This window comes from Populus nigra, chromosome 18 (assembly GCF_951802175.1).
Source record: "Populus nigra chromosome 18, ddPopNigr1.1, whole genome shotgun sequence".
NCBI lineage: Eukaryota > Viridiplantae > Streptophyta > Magnoliopsida > Malpighiales > Salicaceae > Populus > Populus nigra.
In genome coordinates, this window is record NC_084869.1 from 11657761 (window position 1) to 11684054 (window position 26294).

A 26294-nucleotide genomic window follows, 5' to 3' on the forward strand; every position below is an offset into this window, starting at 1 on the left:
GCTGGATATGCTTGAGCAATTCAAGATCTCAAGTCATGTTTGAACTAACTTTTTAGTTGAACCGACCATCTATGTTTTGGTATTGTGATTTAAAAATATTTTTTTAATTTAATTTTTTTAATTTTTTTTAATTATTTTAATGTGCTATGTCAAAAATAATTTTTTAAAAATAAAAAAATAATATTATTTTAATGTATGCTGCAATGAAAAATATTTTGAAAAATAATCGTTACCACACTCAAAATATTAACACCGTAACTTGATCAAGTGTGCATTTAAAAGTATAGCAGGGGTTACTTTTTAAAATATTTTTTTATTTATAAATGCATTAAAATAATATATTTTTTATTTTTTTAAAATTATTTTTGATATTACCATATCAAAATTATCTAAAAACATATAAACAAAAAAAATTTAAACAAAAAAAATTGAATTTTTATAAAACCCGTTTGCAATCAAGTTTTTAATAACATGGTTAATTCAATGAAAACCTGGTCTAATATTTATAATTTTTTTTAAATAATATTATTTTAATAAAAATAATTAATCCCATCCGATGATAAAAAAAACCTAGTAATCCATACCCTCTCCGAGTTAACATGAATAGGCTATCCTTCATCGTATTGGAGATATAAACTCAACACAGAATTAAAAAAAAAAAAAAAACGATTGGATAACGTGGCTAACCGGAAAAACTAACAGAAAAACGGGGTGGGAGTCAAACCCCAAACATAAATGAATTTATTTGCTGAATAAATCATCAATTTATTTGCTGAATAGTAGTTTATATGGTAAGTGAATTTCTAAAAAAATATATTATTTTTTAATATTTAATAATGTTTCATAAAATAAATTAAAAAAATACTTTTCATTATTTAATTATATCATAAAAAATGAGTTAAGAAATAATTTATAAATATTTTACCCATTTCAAGTTTATTAAGAAAATAAAAACAAAATTTAATAGATAATAAATATCAAAGAAGATAATATTGAGAACAAAATTTAATTTTATAAATTATTTCAAATAAAATAAATAATAATTAAGAAAATAAAGATAAAATCTAATAGATAAAAAAGCTAAAACATAATGAAATAAAAAAATTTTAATAAATTATTTAAAATAAAAAAATAACAATCATATTAATAAATAAAATTTTTAATAAAACAAATAAAAAAGAAAAATCAAATTAATATAAAAATAAGATTAAATCAAATCATAAAAGATAAAATAAAAAAATAATCTCAAATAACCAAATTTAATATATTCAATAAATAATAAAATATTTTTTATTTTTTTCCACAACTTTTAAAAAATATTTCTGCCTAAATAAAACCAAACTAATTTTTTTTAGGGAAAAGTATATTTTATTAATTATTTTTAATTAATAAATAAACATAAAAAAATTTATAAAATGATCACGAGGAAAACAAGCTGCCTGACAAGCACTTGTAAAATAAAAATCCGTTTCGTTTTATTTACACATAAAAAAATAAAAAAAAGAGAGAAAATGCTTGCCATCAGATTAGACTCTTACACCCGCCTATTTCTTTTTTGTTTTGTCTCTTTTTCAAACCAAACCCCTCTCAGCTAACACAGCACCCCTCCTCTCTCTTTCTCTCGAACTCACTGAGTCACCGGACACCCAAATCGCTCCGGGAATTCCTTTCTAAATCCCCGGGATTTTCACTTCCGGTTTCCGAATCATGTCATAACAAAAGTAAAATTTCTTTCTTTTTTCTTGTTGTTTATTTCCTTTAATTTGTAATTCTCTCTCGCTCTTTACATTTCAAGAAGCTTGCATTGTAGGCAACAAAATTTCAATTTCATCTCCTCGTCCTCCTCTCTTTGATCCTGCTTCCTTAATTTTGTATATTGTTTTCTGTTTGCTTTTTGTATTTTTAATATTCACAATTTTCAGAGAGGGAGGGGGGGGGGGGAGAGGGAGGGAAATTGGAGGTGGTGAAGGTGATTTAGCTGTTTTTTTTTTTTTGGAAAGGTGAGTTTTTTCTGTTTTATTGGACCAGGTCAAATCCCGGTCATACGAAATTCAACCTTTTTTTTCCCAGTGATTACTGTGTTTTAAAAGTTGTTTTTTTATAAATTTTTTTAATTTTGAGGTTTAGCTTTATAATCAAATTTGAAGTTTGAATTTTGCTTGTTTTTGGTTCATCTTGGTTCGTCAGATTGGGAATTTGGGTTTGGTCCTTTGTGTTTTAGCTTTTGATACCATGTGTTTAAAAATGGTTAATTTTAAGTAAAATCACAACTCCTTCAAGACTGCAGCTTGCTTGCTATTTTTTTTTTCTGTTTGCTAGATCTGTTACATTTCCTTTCTGTCTTTGAGTTTTCTAAAAGTGGGAAAACTTGTTTTTTTTTATAAAGCCATTAAGGTGTGTGTGAGGTTTTATTTTATTTTTTCCTGAAGAAAAAGTGATTAGGAAGATATAATTATTATTCCGTTTAAGAAATCAAGGGGTGCATTTGCATTTGCATTAATGTTGTGGTTGCTGGTAGGCAAGTGGGGTTTCCCCACTCTTTGATAATAATATACAACTATACTGATGTTTATGGTCTTTTCTGGTTGTAAAAGAGTCATTTTCATGTAGGGTTTTTTTTTTTTTTTAATTTGGGTTTGCTAATTTAACAAGAAAGCACCAACCTTTTTGTGTCATTGAACAAGAAATTGCTTTATGGGTTAATGTTTCTTTAATTTTGATAACTGTTTCCCCACTTTTTAGAGTTTAAAATCGTGCGGGTTTGCACTGTTTTTGTTTTCTCTCATTAACAATTTAAAGGACATCAAAGTCTCCCAGTTGCTTGTTATGTTTCAAGAAATTGACTTTTTTGAGTTTTGTATAATAGAAAGGCAAGCAATGAGCAGTGGGCAGAGCCAACAATTTCGATAGTAAAGAGAAGTTTTTGTTTAGAGTTTTTGGGTGTCTTAAGCTGCACCATGCCGTTTGAAGTTATGGATCATAGGGGTAGTACTACGGCATCTTCTCACTATTTCGAGGACATTCATTTGCCTGCTGAGGTAAGTTCAAAGATTTATGCGGTGACCTTTTTTTTAAGTAATATAGATTGCTTTATATCTATGTGTGCTCTTAGGTTATCTTTATGTGCTGGAAAGAAGCAGTACTGTGATTTAATTTTTGTTTGTTATTTAAGTAATTTGCTTGCGACTTTTATTGGACAGAGACAAATTGGGTTTTGGAATCCGAATACAATGCCTGATCACCAAGGTTGGTGCCATTTAATTATTTACCCTTTGAACTATTTAAATCTGCTAATTCGTGTTGCTTAAAAGCCTTCTCTGATGGAATTGGCTATTTGTAGTGGAATGCGCTGACGTAGCTTGGCCTGGACCTTTTTGGTATGAAAGTCAATTCATTACAGAATTTGAGTGCTCCAAATGGAGTGAATGATTGAGCACATTGATATAGTGAATGATTTATGACATTTTAAACTGATTTATTCAAGCATCATCAGTAGTTTTGTGCAAGTGTTTCTGGTCTATCTATGGCTGTTTACAGTCCATGTTTGTTGTCTGACAATCGTGATATCTATATTAGAATCTTAGTCCACTGAAGTTCAGATCCTTTTGTCAATCTTTTTTCCCTGTTCCTGTTTCAGTGTTCTGAAACGACGTGTGCAAGTTTTTATAAAGGATGTAATAAGTGTAGTGTCCCTGTTTTAGTATCTAACAATTCTTAATCAGTATCTTAGTGCCATATATTTTAAAATCTGTCAAATGAATCTCTGGTTGTGTTCTAGATCAACATACGAAGCCTCTAGGAAGTATATTATTTCTTACTGGATTTGCCTAGAGGATCTCCCAGTTTTAAATGTTGTATAATTTTGTCCATCAGTTGGAATGGATGGAAAGATACTTATTCCTAGCAGCAACTGTGTTTGTTCTTCACCTCTGTAAAAACTTTCATCAGGCGGGCCACCATCAATGCATTATGCAGAGTTATCACAGTCAATCCTAGACAGAGATAAAAAAGATAAGTCACTCAGTAGTGAACAAGGAGCTAATATGTGCGATCATGCATTGAGTTCTATGGATCATCATCCAAAATCCTGGTCAAGTTTGTCATTGCAACCTGCATCTTATAGCAAGGGGAGAAGTAGGGCTGATATCAGTGCGTCCCAGTGGGAAAACAGTCTCTTCTCAAGCTCATTTTCTGAAATATTCAGCAGAAAGTGTAAGCTTCCTTTTCATCATGCAGTCAACTGTATTTTATCCTTTGTTCTCTTATGCTATTCATTATCGTATTATGTGTTATTACAAAGAGCATCAATTGATTGTACATGTAAATTGCCAACTCAATTTTGTCTTGATAAATCTTTGAACGTGTCTAGTTTTCATTTCTTTTTTTTTTCTTTTCCAGCAATGCATTTTGTAGGTTGATTCTTTTCTTCCCGCTGCAGGCCCTATCTAAAAAATTTAATGTTACCAATTGCCCTATGTTTGAAAAAATTTAGTGTGCATATTTTGCAGTGAGGTTTTCAGGAAATGACATTCATTCTCATCAACCAGCTAAAACCATTACTTCCTCCAACGAGGAAGAAGAGCCCTTTGAATCTCTTGAAGAACTTGAGGCGAAAACTATTGGAAATCTCCTCCCTCCTGAAGATAACATGTTTTCTGGAGTGACTACTGAGTTGGGGCATGATTCTCAGAACAATAACTTGGATGGTCTAGAAGATTTTGACCTGTTCAGCAGTGGCGGAGGCATGGAATTAGAAGGGGAAGGGGGCCAAGGAAATTCAGGTCTCCTTGGGGGAGTTCCCAATTGTCAAGGGGACTCTAATGGTTCAACTGTTGTTGGACATCCTTCTAGAACGCTTTTTGTCAGAAACATCAACAGCAATGTTGAAGATTCTGAATTGAAGGCTATTTTTGAGGTGCATATCATTCTACATCATGCAGTGCTTTATTTGACTTTTGTGTTGGCAAGTCCATCCAGTTTGTCCTGCAAGTTATCTAACATTTTTTTTTGTTCTGTCAGCAATTTGGAGATATCCAAACTCTTTATACAGCGTGCAAGCACCGTGGCTTTGTAATGGTTTCTTATTATGATATAAGAGCAGCTCGAAATGCAATGAATGCGCTTCAAAATAAACCTTTGAGGTGTAGGAAACTTGACATTCACTATTCAATTCCAAAAGTGAGTCATTGTTATTCTATTTATATTTTGAATTTATGGACATTATTATTTTTGTTTTTCTGATTTGTGTGTATATGTTTGAATGCACCCTGTTCATTTGACCTTTTTTTCTCTGTTTTTTTCTTCTTACTTTCTATTCTATCAGGACAATCCATCAGAGAAAGATATGAAGCAGGGCACTCTAGTGGTCTTCAACCTTGATTCCTCTATTTCAATTGATGAGCTTCACCAAATATTTGGTGTTTATGGGGAAATTAAAGAGGTAATTGATTTACGGGGTATTGTTTTGGTTTTTACATTTATAAAGGATGAAGAATTTCCCAATAAATACCTTTATTTGTCTGTGGTTTGCAGATCCGTGAATCCCCACAAAGGCATCATGATAAATTCATAGAGTATTATGACATTAGGGATGCAGATGCCGCCCTTTCTGCACTAAATAGGAGTGACATTGCTGGCAAGCAGATCAAGGTTGAATCAAGTCTCCCAGGGGGCACTAGAAGGTATTTCACTTCTCATGAAATTTTTTCTATGGCACAGTTCCCTGTCAAGATTGACAGTAACTTTGAACTGCTTTTGTGAACCTAATATTTATCATGTGACCTTAAAATAAGGAGGAATCCAAATTGCTTGCTACCTTCTGTTCTTTTTTACTTTTTGCTTGTATCTTCTTTTTTAACTCGGATTGGTGATTCCGTTTCTTTAATATGCTGCTAGCAGATTACCAACCTATCTTCTGACTCTTAATCCCAATCAATGCTGCTGATAATTTATTAAAATTTTTGCTTGCAGCTTGATGCAACAGTCTGAGCATAAGCAAACTCAACCACATCCTTTTCAAAGGCCTTTTAAAGACTTGTTGTCTGGATCATTGGGTAGGATTTTGTTTGGCATTTGTTTTGATTATATGAACTTAAATGGCGTTTCTTAAAAGAAAATTTTCCCCCATCCTCTGAAAACATTTCTTGCAGCCACATTTTCTCCTGGAGTATCAGCCTCCAGCTACATGGAAAACAGATCTACTCAGGTTTTACACTCTGCTATCCCATCACAGCTGGGTGCATTCACTGATCTTCATTGTTGTTCTAGTGTTTCAATTAACTTACCATCTCCAGTGACAGCAAGTGCTGCCAAACAAATCTCCGTTAGTGAAATGAAGTTTGGCAACCAATGTATTCCAAGTACTCATCCTCATTCTTTGCCAGAGTATCATGATAGTTTAGCCAATACTATTTCATACAACTCTCCACGCACTATCAGAGACATGCCCAGCAGTTTCACTTCCAAAGTGGCAGAAGGAATCAACAGCTTACACATTCAAGGAGTAGGGTCAAATGGGCACCTGATGGAGCGTATTGGAGGGGGTAAGCGCAGATGATCATCCTCCATTCCATTTATACTGTCTTTTTCATGTTTATCTTTTTGATACGAGGTTTGAAAATCAGTAACATTTTTTTTTATGATGAGAGAATTTAGATTCCTGATCTAGAAGTTGACCTTGGGCTTTCTTAAAAAGTTACAAATTAAAATGTTTGATGCATAGATAATAATAAGAGAAGAACATATCTAGTTATGCTTCAGGCATATTGAATAATTATGATCATCTAACTCTGTTATAAATTCTTTATTGTAGAAAACCCATTTAGCTGCAAGTACTGTTTGTTTATGTGCAAAATGAACCGGTTCTCATTCTTTTTTATTTAGAAGTTAATTTAATTTACCATTGTTATTAAATCTTCCTCAATTTTTAATCTACCAATTATTGTTGTTGTTTTCATTCTTGTGTGAAATATTTCCTAGTTTCTGGATCTCCTGGAGCTGGAAGCTGTTCTCTTCCTGGGCATCATTATGTATGGAAAAATTCCAAGTCAGGTCAGCAACATCCTTCAAGTGGCATGATTTGGCCAAATTCACCATCATTTGTCAATGGTGTTCATGCTCATCACCTCCCACACATGCCTGGATTTCCTAGAGGCCGTGCAGTTATGCTGAACTCTGCACCTGCACCCCATCACATTGGATCAGCACCAGCTGTTAATCCTTCTCTGTGGGAGATGCAGCACACATTTTCTGGGGAGTCTCCTGATACTTCTAGTTTTCACTTGGGTTCTCTTGGGAGCGTGGGTTTTCCTGGTAGCTCTCCACCACATCCAGTGGAAATTGCCTCCCACAACATTTTCTCCCATGTTGGTAGAAGTTGTATGGACATGACTAATGGCACCGTCCTGCCCTCTTCTCCACAGATGTGCCACATGTTCCCTGGGAGGAACTCAATGATTGCAATGCCAGCTTCATTTGGTTCTCCTAATGAGCGTGTGCGGAATCTCTCACATCGTAGAATAGAATCTAATTCAAACCATTCAGATAAGAAACTATATGAACTTGATATTGATTGCATATTGCGTGGCGAAGACAGCCGAACCACGTTGATGATAAAGAACATTCCAAACAAGTATGTGAAAATCCTGCTAGCCCTTCCAACCCTTTTCTTGTATAATCTGAACTTCGTTTTTCTTTGCAAAATTATGTCTTAAAGATTTTTTGAACTGTTTAAAGTTTATTATCTTGTGTAGTTCTGTGACAAAGGTACAATGTATAGCTTGTTCTTTGATGATTTCCATCCATGCTGGATAGTAATATTTTGAGTTAGCTTCCTATTTCTCTGCTTGGGAACCGCCAGCAATTTCACAGCTTGTTAGAACACCACCCCCACTTGACCAACCTAGTTTAACATAGGATGTTTTTGGTCAAGGCCATCTAATTCGACCATTTTAGCAGACCAGGACTTTATTGCATACCAAGGTGATGTTCACATTCATTGCATGTCAAGTTTGCTACTTTAACACTAGGATGTCAAGTTTGCTTATTGAATCAGAAGGTGTTTTGATCCTTTGGGTGCATTTTCTGTGTTCATTGTTCTTAATTTTTTTCCATCTTCTGATTTTATTTGGTGTTTCTTGTAGATATACTTCAAAGATGCTTCTGGCTGCAATTGATGACCACTGCCGAGGAACCTATGATTTTATTTACTTACCAATTGACTTCAAGGCAAGTGATTTTTCTGTTGGATCAACCTCTACTATTTTACACTAGGGTGCACGGTACATACACATGTATGTAACATCATTTTTTTTTTTTTAGCTTTTAAGCTCTAATTCCGATTTACAACATGATTTGACAGAACAAATGCAATGTGGGCTATGCATTCATCAACATGATTGATCCTCAACAGATCATTCCATTCCATAAGGTATGTTATTGGCTTGAGTGGGATGATAGGAATTTATGTTTTTCATTGGTATGAAATGAATTCCCCTTCACATATATGAAATGATGAAACTAATTGAGGCTGAGCATGTCTTTTACAGGCGTTCAATGGCAAAAAGTGGGAGAAGTTCAATAGTGAAAAAGTAGCATCTCTTGCATATGCTCGGATTCAGGGAAAAGCTGCTCTTATTGCGCATTTCCAGAATTCAAGCTTGATGAATGAGGATAAACGTTGTCGTCCTATACTCTTTCATACTGATGGTCCGAACGCTGGTGATCCGGTATGATATTTTGCCATTCAGTTGGCTTGTTAAAATGCCTAATTATTGTAGAGATTTTTTGTATGCTATTATGCTGCCTCTGGTTCAAGCATCTTTATAAATGGAGATATCTTTACATTTAAGATTTAGTAAGGGCTAATAACTAAATGCTTACATCTTGTTACCTCTTTTCTACCAGTTGCATCTGATAGTAACCATTGTAGAGCTATTCTTTTTTCCCAAAAAACAAGCAAAAAAAATAAAAAAATTGATTAACTGAAAGTATGTCTTGGATCAATAGCTGCCAGCCTTGTCTCCTGATCCAGTTGTTGTCTGGAAGCTTCTTTTGATGATTAATTCCACATCATAATGAGAATAAAAAATAGTAAAGAATATCAGAATATAAGCAAAGTTGAAGTTGTTGCGGACTCTGGTTTTTTGGTGATTAGGATTTTTCTTTTTTAGTTTTTCTCTCTGGATTCTGAGTTTTAAGTAGTAGTTGTGGCTAGTCATATTATTACACTGAAATTTGTGAAAGAGGATTGTTTTTTCAGGACTATTTTCGATGTTACTCAGTACTTTGCCTTCTCAGTAACTTGATTGTTTCACTTATTTTTATGGATGCTAAAACCATTCTATTTTTTATTTTTATTTTTTTTTATCTTTGCAGGAACCATTCCCTATGGGTACTCATATTCGATCTAGGTTGGGTAAACCTCAATCCACTGGCAACGAGGAGAACCACCATAGTGGGAGCCTGTCCACTTTGGCAAATGAAGAGGACTGTCCAAATGGAATACACTCTCCCTCGGGTTCTGATTATGTGGTTTTCTTTGGCCAAGACACTAACTCGAACCCTGTACGGGTGTAAATCGTCATATCCACCCCAGCTCTGTAGATTAGGGGTGACCTGACTAGTGACAACTCCCTCTTTGGCTATATAGACTCATTTGACCAAGTTCTGAATGCCAGAGTGCATCTTCAGCATCAGGTGGGTTCAGAATTTTCTTTGTTCCCGCAAAAATTTTCCCATCTAGCCTAATTATCATTATAGAGAATGTGGCTTAACTAGGCTTCAAATTTTGGATAATCGAATCATGTACAGAAGCTCCCTGGTTGTGCACCAGAGGAGGTATCTCTGTTTTTGTTTATTTTTGGACCTCTGTAATTTCATTTTTCCCCATATATATTGGGGTTTCCTGGTGGTTCTGTTACTGTTCTAGGCCAAATGTGGTTGCTGAAGGAGAGCCATCGCCCATTAATGTATCCCGATTGTAGAAATTTTTTATGTGCTCAGAGTGCTGTTAATGATAATAATATTTATTTGTCGTTCAATCAGCTGTTGTTTATTTTTCGTGAGTGTTGCTGGGGAACTTAAATATCCTCTAGAAGCAGTATGTATGCTTGTTGATTCCAGGTTGATCAATCAGAACTTGATTACAAATTTAGAGTCTTGGAACAAGAAATTGTGGTAATTACCTTCTTTTGGTCTATAATTTCAAGCAGCATGGTGCAGTGAAAGTCAAATCGATTAAATAATATATATATAAAATAATTTATAATAAAAAACAAGAAATTTAAATCCTAAAAATTACAATTTCAACTACGTTTCCAAACCTTATAATTTAACGTAACAGCCGTGACACTGGGGATTTCTTCTATGACAATTTAAATCCTTTCAGTAATTTAACGCTAGCAAAGCAATTTAAAATTGAGAAACTGGAAAGTGAAGAAAAACATAAATCCCATTAGAGTATTGCTTCTATGGCAAATGTTGAAAAAAAACACAATATAAGTTTTGAGGTTGTACTAAATAAAACATAATGAACTGTAGATGGTGTTTTTCCTAACCTATACAATTCAATCCTAATATCTTACATGAATCAACCTCCTCCTTCTCTCTTATGCGACACTAAAATTTCAGTCATTAACTTTAAAAGGTATAATTTAACTTGTCAGATTCTATATTTGTTTTTTAAAGATCACCAGTTCGAGTCTCACAAATATTAAGGTCATTGAAAGCTTACATAATCGTTAACTTCAGGGCCCGTGAGATTAGTTGAGGTACATGCAATCTGACCCGAACACCCATATTAATAATAATAAAAAAAAATAAAAAATTTCCATCATCAACGTATCTAATGCTTAATGGTCATAGGAGGAAAACTCAATCAATTACAAAAGGCACATTAGAGGAAAAAAAGAAGAAAAATGGGCTCTCTTCCATTTCTGTCACCGCACTTCAATGGATTCATCTTCTCTGCATTCTCCGACATCGACTACCAAAGTGTCATTTTTCTCCGTGGGTAAGATCCTGCAACAGTTTCTTCTAGGAGCCTACTCAACACGCACACATAAAAATTAAAAACTATAACATTATCATATTAGTATTTCTTAAAAAAGGCAAATAAAACAAGTAGTTTAAAAGAGATTTCCTTACCCTATCCCATACATAAGGGTCAGGTCTCTTTAGAACCTCCACTCGAGCTATTGGCAAAGGATCGGCCATTTTCCAATCACAACGTGGGTACCGATGATCATGCCTGATGTATTCACTGAGTGTCTGATCTGTGCTGCTGTTGTACGTTGCATTAGAAAAGAAATGCACAAATGGCTTCTGACATACGTGCTCGTAATAGGGGCGGTTGTTGAATATGAAACCTTCACGTTCAACTGTCTGATACCAACTGTAAAATGTCCTCGCTATCATTTCTATTTCTCGTGGATGAAGTATGCCCCGAATTATTTGAACTGCATAGCCCCAAGATACCGATATAGTCCAATTTCGTGCTGCGTCGTAGCAAATGGATTGTTGCATGAGTGCAGCAGAGTCTAGTTTGGCCGGAACTCTAAGCTTTTCCAGGGCTTCTAACTTATCCATGCGCGGAAATATTGCATTAGTCACATTGTAGTGGTGGAGGGAGACTAAAGGGGTGATAGGATGAGCTGCAAGGATGCCAAATATGTTGCCGTAGAAATCGTTCTGATAAGAAAAAATGCACAAAAAATAGATTGTTAAACTTTTAATTTTGAAGGAAAAAAAACGAATAAATTTAACTAACCTGATGAAACCCTCGTTCCTTGGTGAGAGGGACACCAAGCTCAGACATACAAGCATGAATCCTGTCATCAGATCCATATAAACCTGGATATCTCTCAATACATCTATCTTGCATCTTTGCTAAAGCCTTTGCTAGAGGATAACTCATAGCAAATCCACCACCACCATAAGCCATACCATAATTGTAGACTATATTCTGCTTGTGACTCTCTGATGTGCTCCCTATATAATAATACTGATTATGGTCGTACTTCGATAAGACCTTAACCAAATTATCAGGAAAAAATAGTGTATCATCGTCTCCCATCACAAACCACCTCACATCCTTCATGCTTAGCTTCAAGGTCTCTGACACTACCCTTGTCAACCGTAACGCAGACCTGTCGCCAATAGGATTTTCATACTTGAAAGGTGATGTGTTACTGGAGAGTTTTATCGGGGGCAAAAGATGATCGTTTGTACCACTTTTCACTATCTGATCTAACCAAACTGCACCCCTCATCTCATCAGGTCTCCACCATAACTGAATACACTTTTGCCTCTCGCTCCATGTATGAGAAGATCCAGCAATGCCAAAAACTAGGTGATGAAGACTTGTGTTTTCTGCTTTCTTATGTTCTTCGATGCTGAGGATGTAAGGTTTATTAAAGTGTTTAATGTTGTTAGGAGTCATTGAATAATCTAGTAAATTCAAGATGTAAAGGTTGTAGAGAAGAGAAATTGAGAAGCAAAGCCATAGAATTACTCTTGAAGGAGAGCAATGGAAGGGCCTGGGTGAAGGTCTTAGATCACCATGTTGGTATTTTTGCCTGAACTTCATGATATTTAGGTTTGGTTCTGGAGAAGAGGAAGAGATACCGTGTATAATAATTTATATGATAGTTATGTGCATTAGAGACTGTTGGTATCTTTCGATGATAAGAAGTGTTATCTAACCACAATTCCAAAGGGATAGGACTTTTTGCAGGGATATACTGGTTATGTTGCATGCATTCCTACATCGGTCAGATTTTTTATTTTATATAAAAAAAAATTATATATACATTAAAGAATATTTTAGGTTCTGCAGTAATAAGATTCAAGGATAGTTGGGTTTTAGTAAAACCCAAACGGCATGTATACACACACTGAGATCTGCCCAGCACAATGCAGTCAACCCAAGCATTACTTGCGCAATTGGTTTGCTAACACACGAGTGAGTAAGCAGCTCAAACGCCACGTGTTTTTATATGATTTTTATTTTATAGTGATAATTGTTTTTTTTTAAAATTTTTTAATGATGTTGATAATAATAATAATAATAAATTTTAATTTTACCTTTCAAATCAAATCTATGATTGTTTTTTATTATTATTAATAATTTTTTTCTAATTTAGTAATTATTTTATTAATAATATTCATTATTATAAAAATAATAATATTTACAACACAAAAGATAATATTTTTAATATTAATACTTTTGATTGTAGTACAAATAATAATATTCATAACACAAATAATAATATTTTTTTATTTTAAAACTTTGAATTATTATAAAAATAATAATATCTTTGATATGAATACGTTGAATTATAAAAAAAATAATAATAATGAGAACGCAAATAATAATATTTTGATATGAATATTTTGAATTATAAGAAAAATAATAATATTTATAACATAAATAATAATATTTTTATATGAATACTTTGTATTAGAAGAAAATAATAATACTCACAACACAAATTTTCTCACACAAATATCAGTCCAAACACCATGTGCACGCTTGATTTGCCCAGTACATAGGAGGCAGCCCAAGCGCCCCAGGCAAGGCAGATCGCGTGCCAGGTGGCTGTAGCCTGGGGCGTGACCAGCGGGTGTGGAATGCCCAATGCCCAGGCTTGTAAACCAAGCGCTAGGTGTCTGCGTTTCCAGTGGGCGCGCCTCTAGCTTGGTGCTTGGGGTTGCTGGCAGCCTCACATATGCCCTCATCAAACAGTGCAGTCGACAGTGAAAGCAAAATACTTATATGGCCACTACAGTGCAATCCATAATGAATTTATTTACAGTGCACAGTAACCCGCTCTACGGTGAACAAACAATGTAGTCCATAACGAAAGCACTCATAAGGTTACTATAGTGCAATCCACAATAAAGTCACTTATAGTACATAATAGCCCACGCTATAGTGAAATATTGATCACTTTAGTTATAGTGAATAAGTATAATAATTTCTTAATACCTGGTAGATAGAAAGGAAAAATTGATTACTTGAACTGTTTGGTAAGAAAATTGTGATTGTGTTATCTTTTTGTGCGTACCGAAAATGATTATATGTTATCAGTAGCTTGATTAACTGGTAATTCGGAAGATTGATTTCGATTGTTTAATTTTTTGAAGTCTTTGTGTTCAATCCCAGTTGTGAATATCGAATCTTATAATGTGCATTTGTTTTTTAATAAGCATTGCAAAGACGAGGCGTTGATGACTGTGTGATACCTAGTAATGCTTCCCATTTTTGTTTGTGCTCGCAGGAGGATGCTTTCAACGTATGCATCTGTTACTAATATCATTCCAGACTTGGATGATCACTCCAACATCTCTGGCCGTATCCTTTATATTACAATCGACTCACATGGATTTCCTTTTGTTTTGTTTTTTTATCGTGTTGAAATTCTTTCTTCCTATCGAGTGTCTTTCTTCCAGATGCTTTCGTCCCTTCAGATGTGATGGTGAGGCATTGCATTCTAGTGTTTGTATGTTCACTTTTGTTGCAGCAATGAAATGTGATGGTTTATGAACCTTGTTTCCCTGCTATTCTATTCATTATCAAAAAAGGCTAATATTTTTCTCAAAAGAAAGGAGAAAAGGAGAATGTTGATATGATTTTTCTGGATGAAAGCTACGAAATCACAGCACATGGAGTTGAACTTTATTAAATGCATTTTCCCTTTCATTTATATGCTTGCAGAACCACTAATTACATCACCCTACGGTTTATGAGCTACAGGAATCCACCTGGGGAGTTCCTTGTGCAAGAACCATGCGTGGGAAATTGAAAGCCACAGGTACATACTCCCTTTGTTTTATTCTATAATAAAAGGATGCATGTATAATAATCATGCAAGGGGTTCCATCTTCATCTGGTGCTTCCCTGAACTGTCACCTGACCTTGCTTCACTTGCATGACAGGCTGATTGGAGTGAGGTGTCCTTGTTAATTGAGGTGTTGGGATGTAAACTGCAAGTCTTGGGCAAAGACTTGCCTTTGTATGCCTTGCAAACATAGTGAATGAAATTCACAAAGTCCTGCATTAAAAAAATAAAAAAAATAAATAAATAAATAAACACAAACAAGGGTATTGTTCAGAGGGGAATAGAGATTGTAGAAGGGTTGAGACTGACATCGAGGAGAGGTGTATCATCTACAACCACCCATGGCACGTATTCGTGAGGCGGTCTGAGATGATCTGTTTCCTTTCCATTTTGTAGGACAAGCTGCATGTTTTTTTACTTGAAACATCAGTTCTAGCATTTAAACTTAGATGCAGTATGCTTAAAGTGCTTAAAGAAGCCAAGAACCATAGCAAGTAACTTTGCATCTCAAACTGTGCCCCACCCTCTGGAAAATTTGAATCGCCTACCTTTAGGCTTGTCTGAATTCCAGGCAAACAAGTCTAATTAAATTTTTAATCAAATAAAATGTGATCAGTGGATGAACCAAAACCTTTTTTCCATGTCCACTGTCATAGCATTTCTTGATGGATTGTGTAGACAGTCTCAATTTACCAGAACATACTTCCCAGGATTCTTCTGCTCCATTTCTATCACGAGCTTTATATTGCTTTTCGATACACTTGATGAAATTGAAGTGCTTCTTCTGCATAGTAATTAACTGAAGATCAATTTCATTCTGTGGCTGAATTGCATCATCTAAATTACAATAAATGCTTGTTTTTCCACCATGTTTATTTCTGTTCACAGTTGAGTATTTATGAGAGAGAGCAGGTTTACCAAATCAGGCCAGAGGTTGATGGCACAAGTATGTATGATGTTCAGATAGCATTCATCTTCCCCATGCTGCAAAATACCGAAGTAAAAGGTGATTGGTCAAACAATGGAAAGAACAAGAAACAAAAAGAAAGAACAACACTGAAGATGGAAATTGCAACCTGACACTCAATGGTATTGTTGGAGTCTAGAATAGCATTTCCCCATGGAACCAGTCTGAGATTGAGAATGGTCATGAGATCAGTCTCCAGGACCTGAGCTAGGGGACCTACAATGAAACTGCTGCAATATGGACAAAGAGATTCATAATATAAAGACATTGTGACTTTCTCAGAATCGCGAGAGATTTTCCTGGACGTAACAGGAGGCGCTGGTTCTTGAGCAACATCGTACTGTGAAGAATGGGAAAGGGTGACGAACAAGAACATCAGAGAAGTGAGAACAAGGAAAGAGAGTAATGGAGAAGAGCCCATCTCTTTTTGATAGTTGGTGCATTGAAAACTCAATGTGGTGTGGGGTATTTATAGGTCTAGCAAGTGATGAGAAATATTTGTCCCAGTCAGATAACGTGACACCAAATGCCCTACCATTAATGCTCTGCGAGTAGTAGTTGAATCCCATCTGACATTTTCCCTTTTTAACAGTTCAAATGTGGTTTGTCTACTCAAGAACATGTTCATCTGAAAGACTGATATACACTTCAAATGGGCCTGATTTATTGAAGCATCAGCTTGAAATGAAGTTAATTAAACATAAATACTGGAGATAGAAGTGACATGCTTTTTTATATTTTTAATTTTAAGAAAATGTGAATTTATTTTAAAATTAGTATAAAAATAGATTTATATTATGGTTTTTTCTCCGTCTCTTCAGCCAAATACACTGTGTCCTTTCTGTTTAACATGAGACTAAAGCCAGCATAAACTTTGGCCACTGACCACCCTAATCGTCTAACAGTTATGGCAAGAGCCTACCAAATCACCCGATGAAATCATGGTGGAATATCGTGCAAGTGATCAACATTTAAGTGTGTACCCTTTTGCGTTCAGTGGCTGGCGTTAATGCCATGACAGTGATCTCATCCAATGAGTTTTGGGCATGTGCAACTCATTCTTAATGATTCAACCCAGCTTAGAGATTGAAAAGCTGAAGTCCTTCAAGTCTTCATAAGCTTGCTATAATAGTTAAGTGCATTTACTCTCCTGTCAGTCCCAGTTAGGAAACGATTTAGGGCAGAGGATGCGAGGGTTCTTCTGAACTTTTGCCATGGGAGATAATTTTAGAGACCAGAAAAAAGCCGTTCATCCTGCTTTGAGCTGTTAACGACCAGTCTCTGCTGTACACGAGTGGGGTGGAATAAGGCTGTAACTTGTAAGGTGAAAGAAGAGTGATTCCAAGAAAAAACTCATGCCGTTTCTCATATTGGTTAGGATGATTAGTAGCTGGCTGGTTGCTTCCGTTCTAGCACTTGGTCATCTTCAGCCAGTCACAGATTTCAAAAACATCGTTGGACAGAGCTCAGAAACTTTGTTACAAGTCAGAAAACACAGTAGCACCACGGCCATTGATCAACAGTTACCAATGCAGTGAGAAAGAGACATGAACCATGGTGAACTTATAGGCATTCCATTAACAATCAGATACCTAACCTCTTGCAGTGTGAGAAAATGGTTGTCACCAAAACAATTATACCCACATTGGAGTGGCAATCAGAAGCTCTTCCAAAATCCACAATAAGAAATACTCCTGGCACCATTCTTTATGGCTTATGCATTGATGGTATACCAATTGCCCTGCAGCAACCCAGAAGCCAGCTCCTAAGCTGCTTTTCCAGTCATTTGTTACTTTCTTTTTATTCAATTAAATGAACTTGAGAAATATAGGTGCCGAAGTTATTGCTCAACATTCCAAAGCACATGCAGATTCTATATATAGAGAGAGCTGATTTCCGAAAGCTATAAAAATAGATCTATTTTAAGGAACTTTTTTAAGATGTTAGCCAAGGCCATGTAGCTCAAGTGTCTAGACTGCCCAGTGTCAAAAAACTCTCGGCCATTGAAAGAACTGGAACATGCATCCTTACATCAGATTTGACATCATTCCCATAAAGCAAAACCATTTGGCTGTTGTCAGTATCATTTTTATGAAGAGATAGATTTTTATAAACCATGTAAGCTTTGGGCAAAGCTTGGAAACGCTAGGAAATCAACATCATTTTCTATGCAATCAAGGGTGTCAAGACAACCTCAGTTAGAAAGTACATCCCCTATCATGCTGTTGTCAAAATATCCGCATGTATGTCACACTCTTCAACAGGATACAACCTGCAAATGAATAGGAAATCAATAGTTAGGTGAGCTGATTGCTACCAAGCAATACATGTTATGAAGGCATAGAATTGTTTAAATAGGTTGGTCGAGAGAGTATTGAGGTTTCAGTCAAGACCTTACCTATAAGCGAAACATATTTGATTATGTTAGCTGTATTCATTGGGGTTTTCCCTATTTTGGATGAGAGGGACACCATCTTCCCTCCAAATTAAACGATCTTCACATAATGCAGCCATTACCTCCACATATAACTGATGCTCCTATTATTGAAAAGCAAAGGAAGACAACTAAATAAATTTGAAGCCAAAATGCAATCTTATAATACACTAAATAGTAAGTTCAAAATACCCTAGTCATCCAATAGTAGGTTCTTGTATAGTAATTCCTGGATGAACATCTCCCAGAAAATAACAGTGTCATCATTGAATAACATCATCTTGTGAAGCTACCAAGAACAAGTTTGACAACTGTCCTCAAATCAAACAAATTGACTAAGGCACTAATATAGGTTCAATATTTTTGATAATCATCTGGATAAACTGATGCAGACATCATAAACTGTAAAAGAAATCAATTTGACTGCAAGAATACATTAAACTGTGTTTGTCCAGAGAAAAAAAGAAAAAGAAAAAGAATACTGCTTCATTACCTCATGGAGTACCCTTGCAGCTAGCTCCTCTGCAGTGTCATTTGCAAGCACAGGTACAACTCTTTGAGCCAGGATACGCCCTGTGTCATAATGCTCATCAACAAAGTGGATGGTTGGCCCTGAGTATCTAACCAGGCAAAAAGGGCACAAGGACACTTGTTCAGAACACTTACAATAACTGCTTCTTTTTTTGTTTTGGGGGGGGGGGGGGGGGAGCTCAAATAGGAAATAAATTTTGGTTACATTTTCCAAAAAAATTCATGATTTTGTGTACAGAAAAGGGTAGTGAAACATGTGACACCATGACATGTAATTACCTGGCTCCTGAAGCAATGACTGCTTTATGCACCTTCATACCATAATAACCTTTGCCACCGAAAGCTGGAAGCAGTGATGGATGGATGTTCAATATGGATCGGGGATATGCTCGGATCAACTCAGCTGGTATAAGTTTGAGATATCCAGCCAGAAGAATAAAGTCAACCTCAAGACTCCTGATTAAGAAAATGCATTAAACATTAGATGCATATTTTAGTAATCATTGCCCTTTCTTTAGGTTTTGTTTGTCTACATAGAAATTGCACTAGATCTATCTATACGCAATTTGAAAAATTTCAGAAGCACATTTCTCAAACACTAAATATTTCTTTCTTCTCCTTCTTCCTCTTCTATTTTTCTTTTTCTGTTTTGATTAGGAAAGGTAAAAGAACATATAATTTCCAGTTAGTATAACATAGTTCCAGAATTATGCTGGAATGACATGGGAAACACTGGAAAAAAGTTTCATGGCTGTATTGTAGATTATATGGAGAGTATGATTCATGTACATTTTTCTCTCATTCTTTCAAATTTCTGAGGCCTATGTGCAGGACGTAACTATGACATACAATGTCAATGACAATATGGGTTGAGAGCATCCAAAATTCCTAGCTAAAACAGGAACCTCAGACTCCATAACAGATGGGTCAGTGACACCATTAACAATCGCCCCAAGAACACAATAACTCAAGCACTTGCATATGCTTAAACACTATATGATGATTCTGGTTAAGAGGGAATGAAGGGCAAAAGAGGAGCCTTTGGTTACATTATCAAGTGACCATAATTCTTACACCATATCTCTAACCAATCATGGATAGCCTACAAGCTAGAAATTGCCAGCACTTATTTCCACATAACTACTCTTTATATAATGGCTGCAAGTCTGAAAATCTAGAAGGATTAATCAGGAGACTAGAGCTTGAATGAAGGTAAAATATGTGTAAGAGGGAACCATCTCACTAGTTAACAAAGCATAAATAGTAATTCTACATTCACAAATGCCAGCAAAAGTAAGAACGATAAATTATACAAGTTAGCAAGCCCAACCTAAGAGCTGCAACAAGGTCACTAGGAGATAACCCATCAGTAGCATCTTTTGTTCGAGGAAACAGAACAACAGGGATTTCCTTATTTTTTGCATACTCTGCACCTCCACAATCTGTGAGATAAACAGAAGGAACACATATGAAGTCTTATGCAAATGCCAAACAAAATTCAAGCATTACATCTCCAAACAACAATTTTTTATGTTGTCTTTTAGCTTGCAACACATATCTAGCTCCTTAAGGGAAAGATACAAATAACAAATTGTAGAATGCCTCAAATTCTGATCAAAAGATTCTTCATAACAATATAAAGAGTAAGCAAGTTACACTACTCATCTCATGGAGTGCTTAAAAACCAGAAACAAAAAAAAAACCAAACGAAAGCCACAATCATTAAACACTCTCACTGCTAATCAATCACGTGTAAGGGGCACCAAATTACAAACACAAACATGGAACTTGGGCAACAAAACCGAGAGCAACCAAAAACACATCAAAAGAAAGATAGTGACTTTACCAGTAAAGTGGTCAGTTGAGGCACATAAAAGGATTATAAACAAAATAAAAGGAAAAACATACCAGGTTTATTCGTAACCAAAACAACAATATCTCCATGAACTAACCCCTCGAAGCAAGCACCATGAATAGACTTAAAGTTTGAACCACCACCAGAGACGAAAACAGCTAGCTTCTTCCTTTGAACAACCTGGGGCCTCTTGTAATCTTTCTCTTCAAGAACAGCATTTTCTGAAGCATTTACACAAAAAAATATCTTCTTCAAAGACCCTTTAAAGCATGGTGAATGGTGTGTTTTGAAGGAGACGCAATTGTGGGATTGAAGCAAAGAGTGAAAAGAAGGGTTTGATGGTAAAGAAGAAGAGAAGGGTTTTTTAGAGGTCCGGGTTAATGGAATATTGTAGTTTGGGAAAAACCCAGAAAGCAAATTTTGAGCTTCCATTGAAACAGATTATAAAGAAAAAACCTTGAAGGGAGAAAGAAGAAAGATCGTAGAGGAGACAGAGGACCTTAAGCGGCTATTTCGACTGGAGTGTGGACATGACAGTGGAACTTGTTACCATAGGGTAAACTTCACTTCTCAATTCTTACACAACAACTACATTTTTCTGTATATTTCAATATTATCCCTAAGTGCGGCGGGGGGTCCGTCAATTAACGGGCAGACCCAAGCGCCACAATATTACATTTGAGTCTCGCTAAAAGGCCTGATTGGATTTGGCAGCTAGAATAGTACGAGGTGCTTGGATCTTGGTAAAAAGCTTGATTGGATTCGGCAGCCACAATATTACAAGGCGCTTGATCATGGCAAAAGGCCTGATTGGATTCGGCTGCCACGACACTACGAGGTGCTCGGTCTTGCTAAAAGACCTGAATAGCCTTCACAGTCTCAATACCACGTGGCGCATGAGAAAACACAATCACCATATGGCAGTTGGGCGATCCAATGCGAGGGCTAGACTCAAGCACCACCTGGCGTCCACGCCATCTAGATGTTGGATGTTGGGTATGACCGCATCCTTGTCTTATCACATGTGTTAATATAATAATATATATTATAAATATTTTTTTTATAATTCAAAATATTTAAATTAAAAATAATATTATTTGTATTATAAATATTATTATAAATCCAAATATTTATATAAAAATTATTCTTATTTGTGTTGTAATCATCCTTAAAACTCTTAATATAATTATTTATATTATAAATATAATTATTTTTATTATAATTAATAGTGTGAATCTTAGAAAGATTATTATTTTTATTATGATTGATATTATTAATAAAATAATTAAAAAAAGTATTATTAATATTAAAAAAAGTATTTTTTTATTATGATTAAAAATATTAATATTAAAAACAATATTATTTATGTTATAATTATTTTTATTTTTATTATAATTAAAAAACTATGCACTTATGCATAACCGCTAATAAATCACTTATGCATTTTTTTTTAATTAAAAGCTATTTTTTAGGTTGATTTAGGTTAAAGCTATTTTTCTAGTTGTAAGTTTCTCTATATTGATGACAATTTGAATGTCGTAAGAGAGACCCTTTGCCTGGAAAAACCCTAATTTTCAGTCTTGTTGTATTTGTAGGGTTTTGGCAGAATCACCAGACCCTCTAGCAAGCAAACAGAAGAACAATGAGTCTAATAGCAGGTTCCTACGAGAAATTCATATGGGGTTTCAAACTCAAAACTTTAAAACACGAACCTTCTTCTCAAAACCTCACGCTAACCCCACTTTTCTCCTATCAATCTCACCTCGCTCACATCACCTCCGCCGCCGCCGCCGGCCCCGCTGCCGCTTCTGGCTCTGCTGACGACACAATACACCTCTATGACCTCCCTTCTGCTTCCTCCCTCGGCTCCCTCCACCAACACACCTCCTCCGTCACCTCTGTCACCTTCTTCACCCCTCCTTCCCTCTCTTTCCCTCGCAACCTTCTCTCTGCCTCTGCTGATGGCTCCGTTTGCATTTTTGACACTGACCCTTTTGTCCACTTGAAGACTGTTTTGGTCCACAAGAAGGCCGTCAACGACCTCTCGGTGCACCCGTCTGGGAAGTTGGCGCTTACTGTTGGAAGAGATGAGTGTTTGGCGATGTTGAATTTGGTGAGAGGGAGAAGGAGCTTTTATTGTAGATTGGGGAAGGAGGCCAGTTTGGTGAAGTTTGATTTGGGTGGGGAGAGGTTTTTTATGGTTACTGAGGAGAAAGTTGGGGTTCATGAGGCTGAAGATGCTAAATTGGTGACTGAATTTGTATGTCAGAAACGGGTTCTTTCTGCTGCTCCTGGAGAGGTTAGTTTCTTGTTGCCAGTGGTAGCTTGATTTTGTTTTGTTTTGTGATATGATCTTAAATATTCTCATTGTTGTTGTTAATTAAACTTTTTTCTTTGATCAATCTTCTTGAATTGTTATTTATCACAGTTCAATGATCCTTTATGCTAAGAGAATAGCTTGTAAGTCTTTCCTGTGCTTGGTTTTGGCATGCAAAATTCTTGTTGAATTGAGAGTTCGCTCTTACGGAAATAAGCTCTGTAACTATTAAGCTTCCTAAACTGATACTAATGATTTTTGTTTGTATTTTGCAACACCATTTGTTGAGTCATGTTTGATTTGTTGTAACTCGGATACAAATCAAGTTATCATCTCTTCATTTCTCAAAACATCTTTACAAAGGGTTTTGATTATTGCTGTGCAGATTAATTATGTCAGTGGGCTAGGTATCTTTAAGAAAGAGAACGATTCGTTCTATACCTTGACATTCTTTCTCGTACAATTTATTTTCCTATATGTTATCTAGGTAGCTACATGGTCTGATTCTATTTCAGGATCAGTCTTAAGTTATTTAAGTTGCTTATCATACCCATCCCAGGAAGATCCCTCTGCTTCTTTCTAAATGAAGTTCAAAATTGCCATAAGACTTGTTTCTGAACTTCCATCACACGAAACTCAACGTGCTTGGCATATATGTGAAAGAAAACTATTAAATGTGTGCACTGAAGAAGGATGAGCACATGGAGCACATGTAATGCATTTCTTGTTTTGATTGATTTTGGTTTTTGTCCCTGTGTCCATGATTTTCTGTTTTAGTTGTGTATATAGTTGTTGTTGTTACTCTTAAATGATTTCATTGATTGATTCAATTCACCTTCTTTGCATGATTGACCCTCTTGAATTGTCCTTGTGAAGAGAATGATCTTGTTATTCACCAGTCCTCCCCATTAAACTTGTCAGCAAGTTTGAGACTCACTGTTCATGTTGAACTATATTATCACTAAGCTTCCTAGCTTCTTACTAAAAGTGTTGATATAAATTTTTGCTTGCACATGTCACCTTCATTTGGCAAGAGTTGTATCACATTAAATTTCTTGTAAGAATTTATAGCATAGTCAACTTATCATGCTTCATGCTTCATCTCTCAGATCCTCATATGTCAATTTGTTTATGGCTTTACAATTTAATGATTTCAAAGGGGCTTGGTTTCCCTAAAGGGTAGGTCTTCCAAGACTCCATTCTTTGCTTTACAACTAGTTTTCCCATATGTTATTCATGGGCATGCAAGACAGCTGATCAGATTCTGCTCTAGAATTATGCTTATGTTTATTTAATCTGCTTGTCATAAATACCCAAGAAGAGCATTCTACTTCTATCCAAATGAAGTTGGAATATTGCTTTCAGACTTGTAGCTAGACTTCCATCTCATAAAACTGGATGAGCTTGGCATCTATATGCAAACTCTTAATTGTGGAATGGAGATGGATGAACATCTAGAACACCAGTATTTCCATGCAACCCCACAACGTTTTCTGGGTATGACCATATCTTTGCCATCTTTCATTTTTATGCTTAATTTCCCTAATTTTGACAGAATGGACTTCTGTTCACTGGTGGTGAGGATCGGAGTATTACAGCATGGGATGTGAATAGTGGGAAGGTTGCATATTGCATTGATGATGCACATTCTGCCCGTGTGAAAGGTATCGTTGTGCTCATGAGGAATGACAGCACCGTGGATGATCCATATTTATTGGCATCTGCATCGTCAGATGGGGTTATACGTGTTTGGGATGTTCGCATGTCCATGAAAGAGAAGCCAAATCCATTGGCTGAGGCTAACACAAAATCAAGGCTGACGTGTCTTGCTGGATCATCTCATAATGTGAGTACTGTGATTGCTTGGCAAATGTTTTCTGCTTCATCAATTGAATAACACATTCTGCTGTCTTCTCCAATTGTTGGTTCATTCCTTTTCATTTTTCATATACTTTCTTGGCTACCATGTTTCTTTCCTTTACTTTATCAGTTAATTCTATGTTTATGTACTTGGGAACTGTAATGGTAATTGGCACGCCTCTCCATCAAACTATTGGCTGTGCACTTGAGTTGTGTTGATTGTTCTACCATGTCTGACCAAAGAGGGCACACGTGTAGAGCTACATCCGTCATATGTCGTTATTTGCAACTCACATTCCACATTTGTTAACAAGCGATTACGCAAAACCAGCCATAGGAAAACTGGAATCCGTTGGAGCCCAGGACATTTCCAAACAATCTTCCAACATTTGAAGCACCGCATCCCAAACCTGCCCTGAAAAAATAGCATATGCTGACTTTGCGGTGAAGTTCCCTTGATTAGAAGACCCCCCACCCCCAAATGATATAATCATTTGGCACTGATTGATGAGAGTGATTTTTGGAGGAATAAACAATTATGTGATTAATTTTCTGATTGAAGAAAAAGTTCATTTCTCTGTGTTTTTGTAAATCAGGAATTGTTCTCATTGGTATTTTATGATGTTGTTGCAGCTAAAACGACCGCAGACGGGAGCAAGCTGTTTAAAGGAAGATCCCGATGCAGCAGAGGGAGAATGATAACATTAATGAAATGCAGAACAAAGAACATGGTGCATGCAAGCACAACCTATAATGTGTAGAAATAGAGGACGATGTGAGAAAAGTACTTGTCAGATATTAATCAAGTTGGTAACATTATGCTGCTAGCATTAAGGACAGCTGCCAATGATTTCTGCATATTCTCTTACTATTTGTCGGGATCCATAGACTGGCTATTTCTTCATTACCATGCTTCATTTTTAGGACGTGACCATATAAAACACTATTTAAAAGTTTTTAAAATAAAAAGCGTAAATACTTTTAATGGTGCATGTAGTTTATAAACTTAAAAATATATCATATATATATATATATATATAGGATTTTCTCGGCCTCCTTTATCTCGTTTCTTTTTTTATTTTCTCTCATAATACTTCCTTGTATTTATATTAAATATTTATTTGATAATATTTAATCATTTTGAAATTAATATTTATATCTTTTAATTTCACTCTTCATTTGTGTTATGTAGATAATTATATATAAGTTTTTTCTTTCAAATTTATTATAATATGTAAAAATATTGATCCATTCTTAATATTTCCCTTCATCCCTTGATTTGAAGTTTTATATCAATCAATTCTTTAATATTTAAATTTTTTCTATTATTTATGGAAACCCATCAAATAATATTTATACCTCAATTTTAAACCTATATTTTGATTATAGAATAAAACATTAAGTGCATTCGATGGTGCTAGAAATTAAAAAATAGCTTAAATAAAATACACTGATAAATTAAATTTGTATCAAACTCGAATTCAAAGGAA

The 26294-nt window shown here is 35.4% G+C and overlaps 5 protein-coding genes across 8 annotated transcripts; 2 read left to right on the forward strand and 3 right to left on the reverse strand.

Annotated features, from left to right (window-relative positions):
* The first annotated feature begins 1554 nt into the window (after window positions 1-1554).
* On the forward strand, window positions 1555-10040 carry LOC133678162 (protein MEI2-like 1). Of its 3 annotated transcripts, none has more exons than XM_062100390.1 (15): window positions 1555-1721; window positions 2867-3038; window positions 3201-3246; window positions 3949-4212; window positions 4548-4915; window positions 5020-5178; window positions 5324-5440; window positions 5533-5681; window positions 5971-6053; window positions 6150-6542; window positions 6979-7630; window positions 8142-8226; window positions 8360-8428; window positions 8547-8726; window positions 9376-10040. In XM_062100390.1, the coding sequence occupies exons 2-15, from the start codon at window positions 2958-2960 to the stop codon at window positions 9574-9576; spliced, it is 2847 nt and encodes a 948-aa protein (XP_061956374.1). In that variant the 5' UTR covers window positions 1555-1721; window positions 2867-2957; the 3' UTR covers window positions 9577-10040. The 3 variants fall into 3 exon arrangements, with proteins under 3 accessions (XP_061956374.1, XP_061956371.1, XP_061956372.1); XM_062100387.1 differs by having other exon boundaries at window positions 1556-1721; window positions 4509-4915; XM_062100388.1 differs by lacking the exon at window positions 1555-1721 and adding an exon at window positions 1942-2000 and having other exon boundaries at window positions 4509-4915.
* Window positions 10041-10937: 897 nt separating this feature from the next.
* LOC133678874 (uncharacterized) lies at window positions 10938-12439 on the reverse strand. Its single transcript, XM_062101381.1, has 3 exons — window positions 11768-12439; window positions 11146-11688; window positions 10938-11042 (listed from the first exon to the last, which is right to left on the reverse strand). Exons 1-3 carry the CDS (start codon window positions 12437-12439, stop codon window positions 10938-10940), a joined length of 1320 nt encoding a protein of 439 aa, XP_061957365.1.
* A 2425-nt stretch (window positions 12440-14864) lies between these two features.
* On the reverse strand, window positions 14865-17593 carry LOC133678875 (gamma-interferon-responsive lysosomal thiol protein-like). Its single transcript, XM_062101382.1, has 5 exons — window positions 15917-17593; window positions 15759-15824; window positions 15472-15624; window positions 15150-15242; window positions 14865-15053 (listed from the first exon to the last, which is right to left on the reverse strand). Exons 1-5 carry the CDS (start codon window positions 16226-16228, stop codon window positions 14865-14867), a joined length of 813 nt encoding a protein of 270 aa, XP_061957366.1. The 5' UTR covers window positions 16229-17593.
* A 107-nt stretch (window positions 17594-17700) lies between these two features.
* On the reverse strand, window positions 17701-21454 carry LOC133678163 (phosphoribosylglycinamide formyltransferase, chloroplastic). 2 transcript variants are annotated; one of them, XM_062100391.1, is made up of 6 exons: window positions 20681-21450; window positions 20103-20214; window positions 19052-19228; window positions 18735-18861; window positions 18206-18345; window positions 17701-18079 (listed from the first exon to the last, which is right to left on the reverse strand). In XM_062100391.1, the coding sequence occupies exons 1-5, from the start codon at window positions 21057-21059 to the stop codon at window positions 18232-18234; spliced, it is 909 nt and encodes a 302-aa protein (XP_061956375.1). In that variant the 5' UTR covers window positions 21060-21450; the 3' UTR covers window positions 17701-18079; window positions 18206-18231. The 2 variants fall into 2 exon arrangements, with proteins under 2 accessions (XP_061956375.1, XP_061956376.1); XM_062100392.1 differs by lacking the exon at window positions 17701-18079 and adding an exon at window positions 18434-18498 and having other exon boundaries at window positions 18207-18345; window positions 20681-21454.
* Window positions 21455-22132: 678 nt separating this feature from the next.
* On the forward strand, window positions 22133-25708 carry LOC133677869 (uncharacterized). The gene is made up of 3 exons (XM_062100004.1): window positions 22133-22926; window positions 24500-24790; window positions 25438-25708. The coding sequence occupies exons 1-3, from the start codon at window positions 22270-22272 to the stop codon at window positions 25501-25503; spliced, it is 1014 nt and encodes a 337-aa protein (XP_061955988.1). The 5' UTR covers window positions 22133-22269; the 3' UTR covers window positions 25504-25708.
* Window positions 25709-26294: the final 586 nt, after the last annotated feature.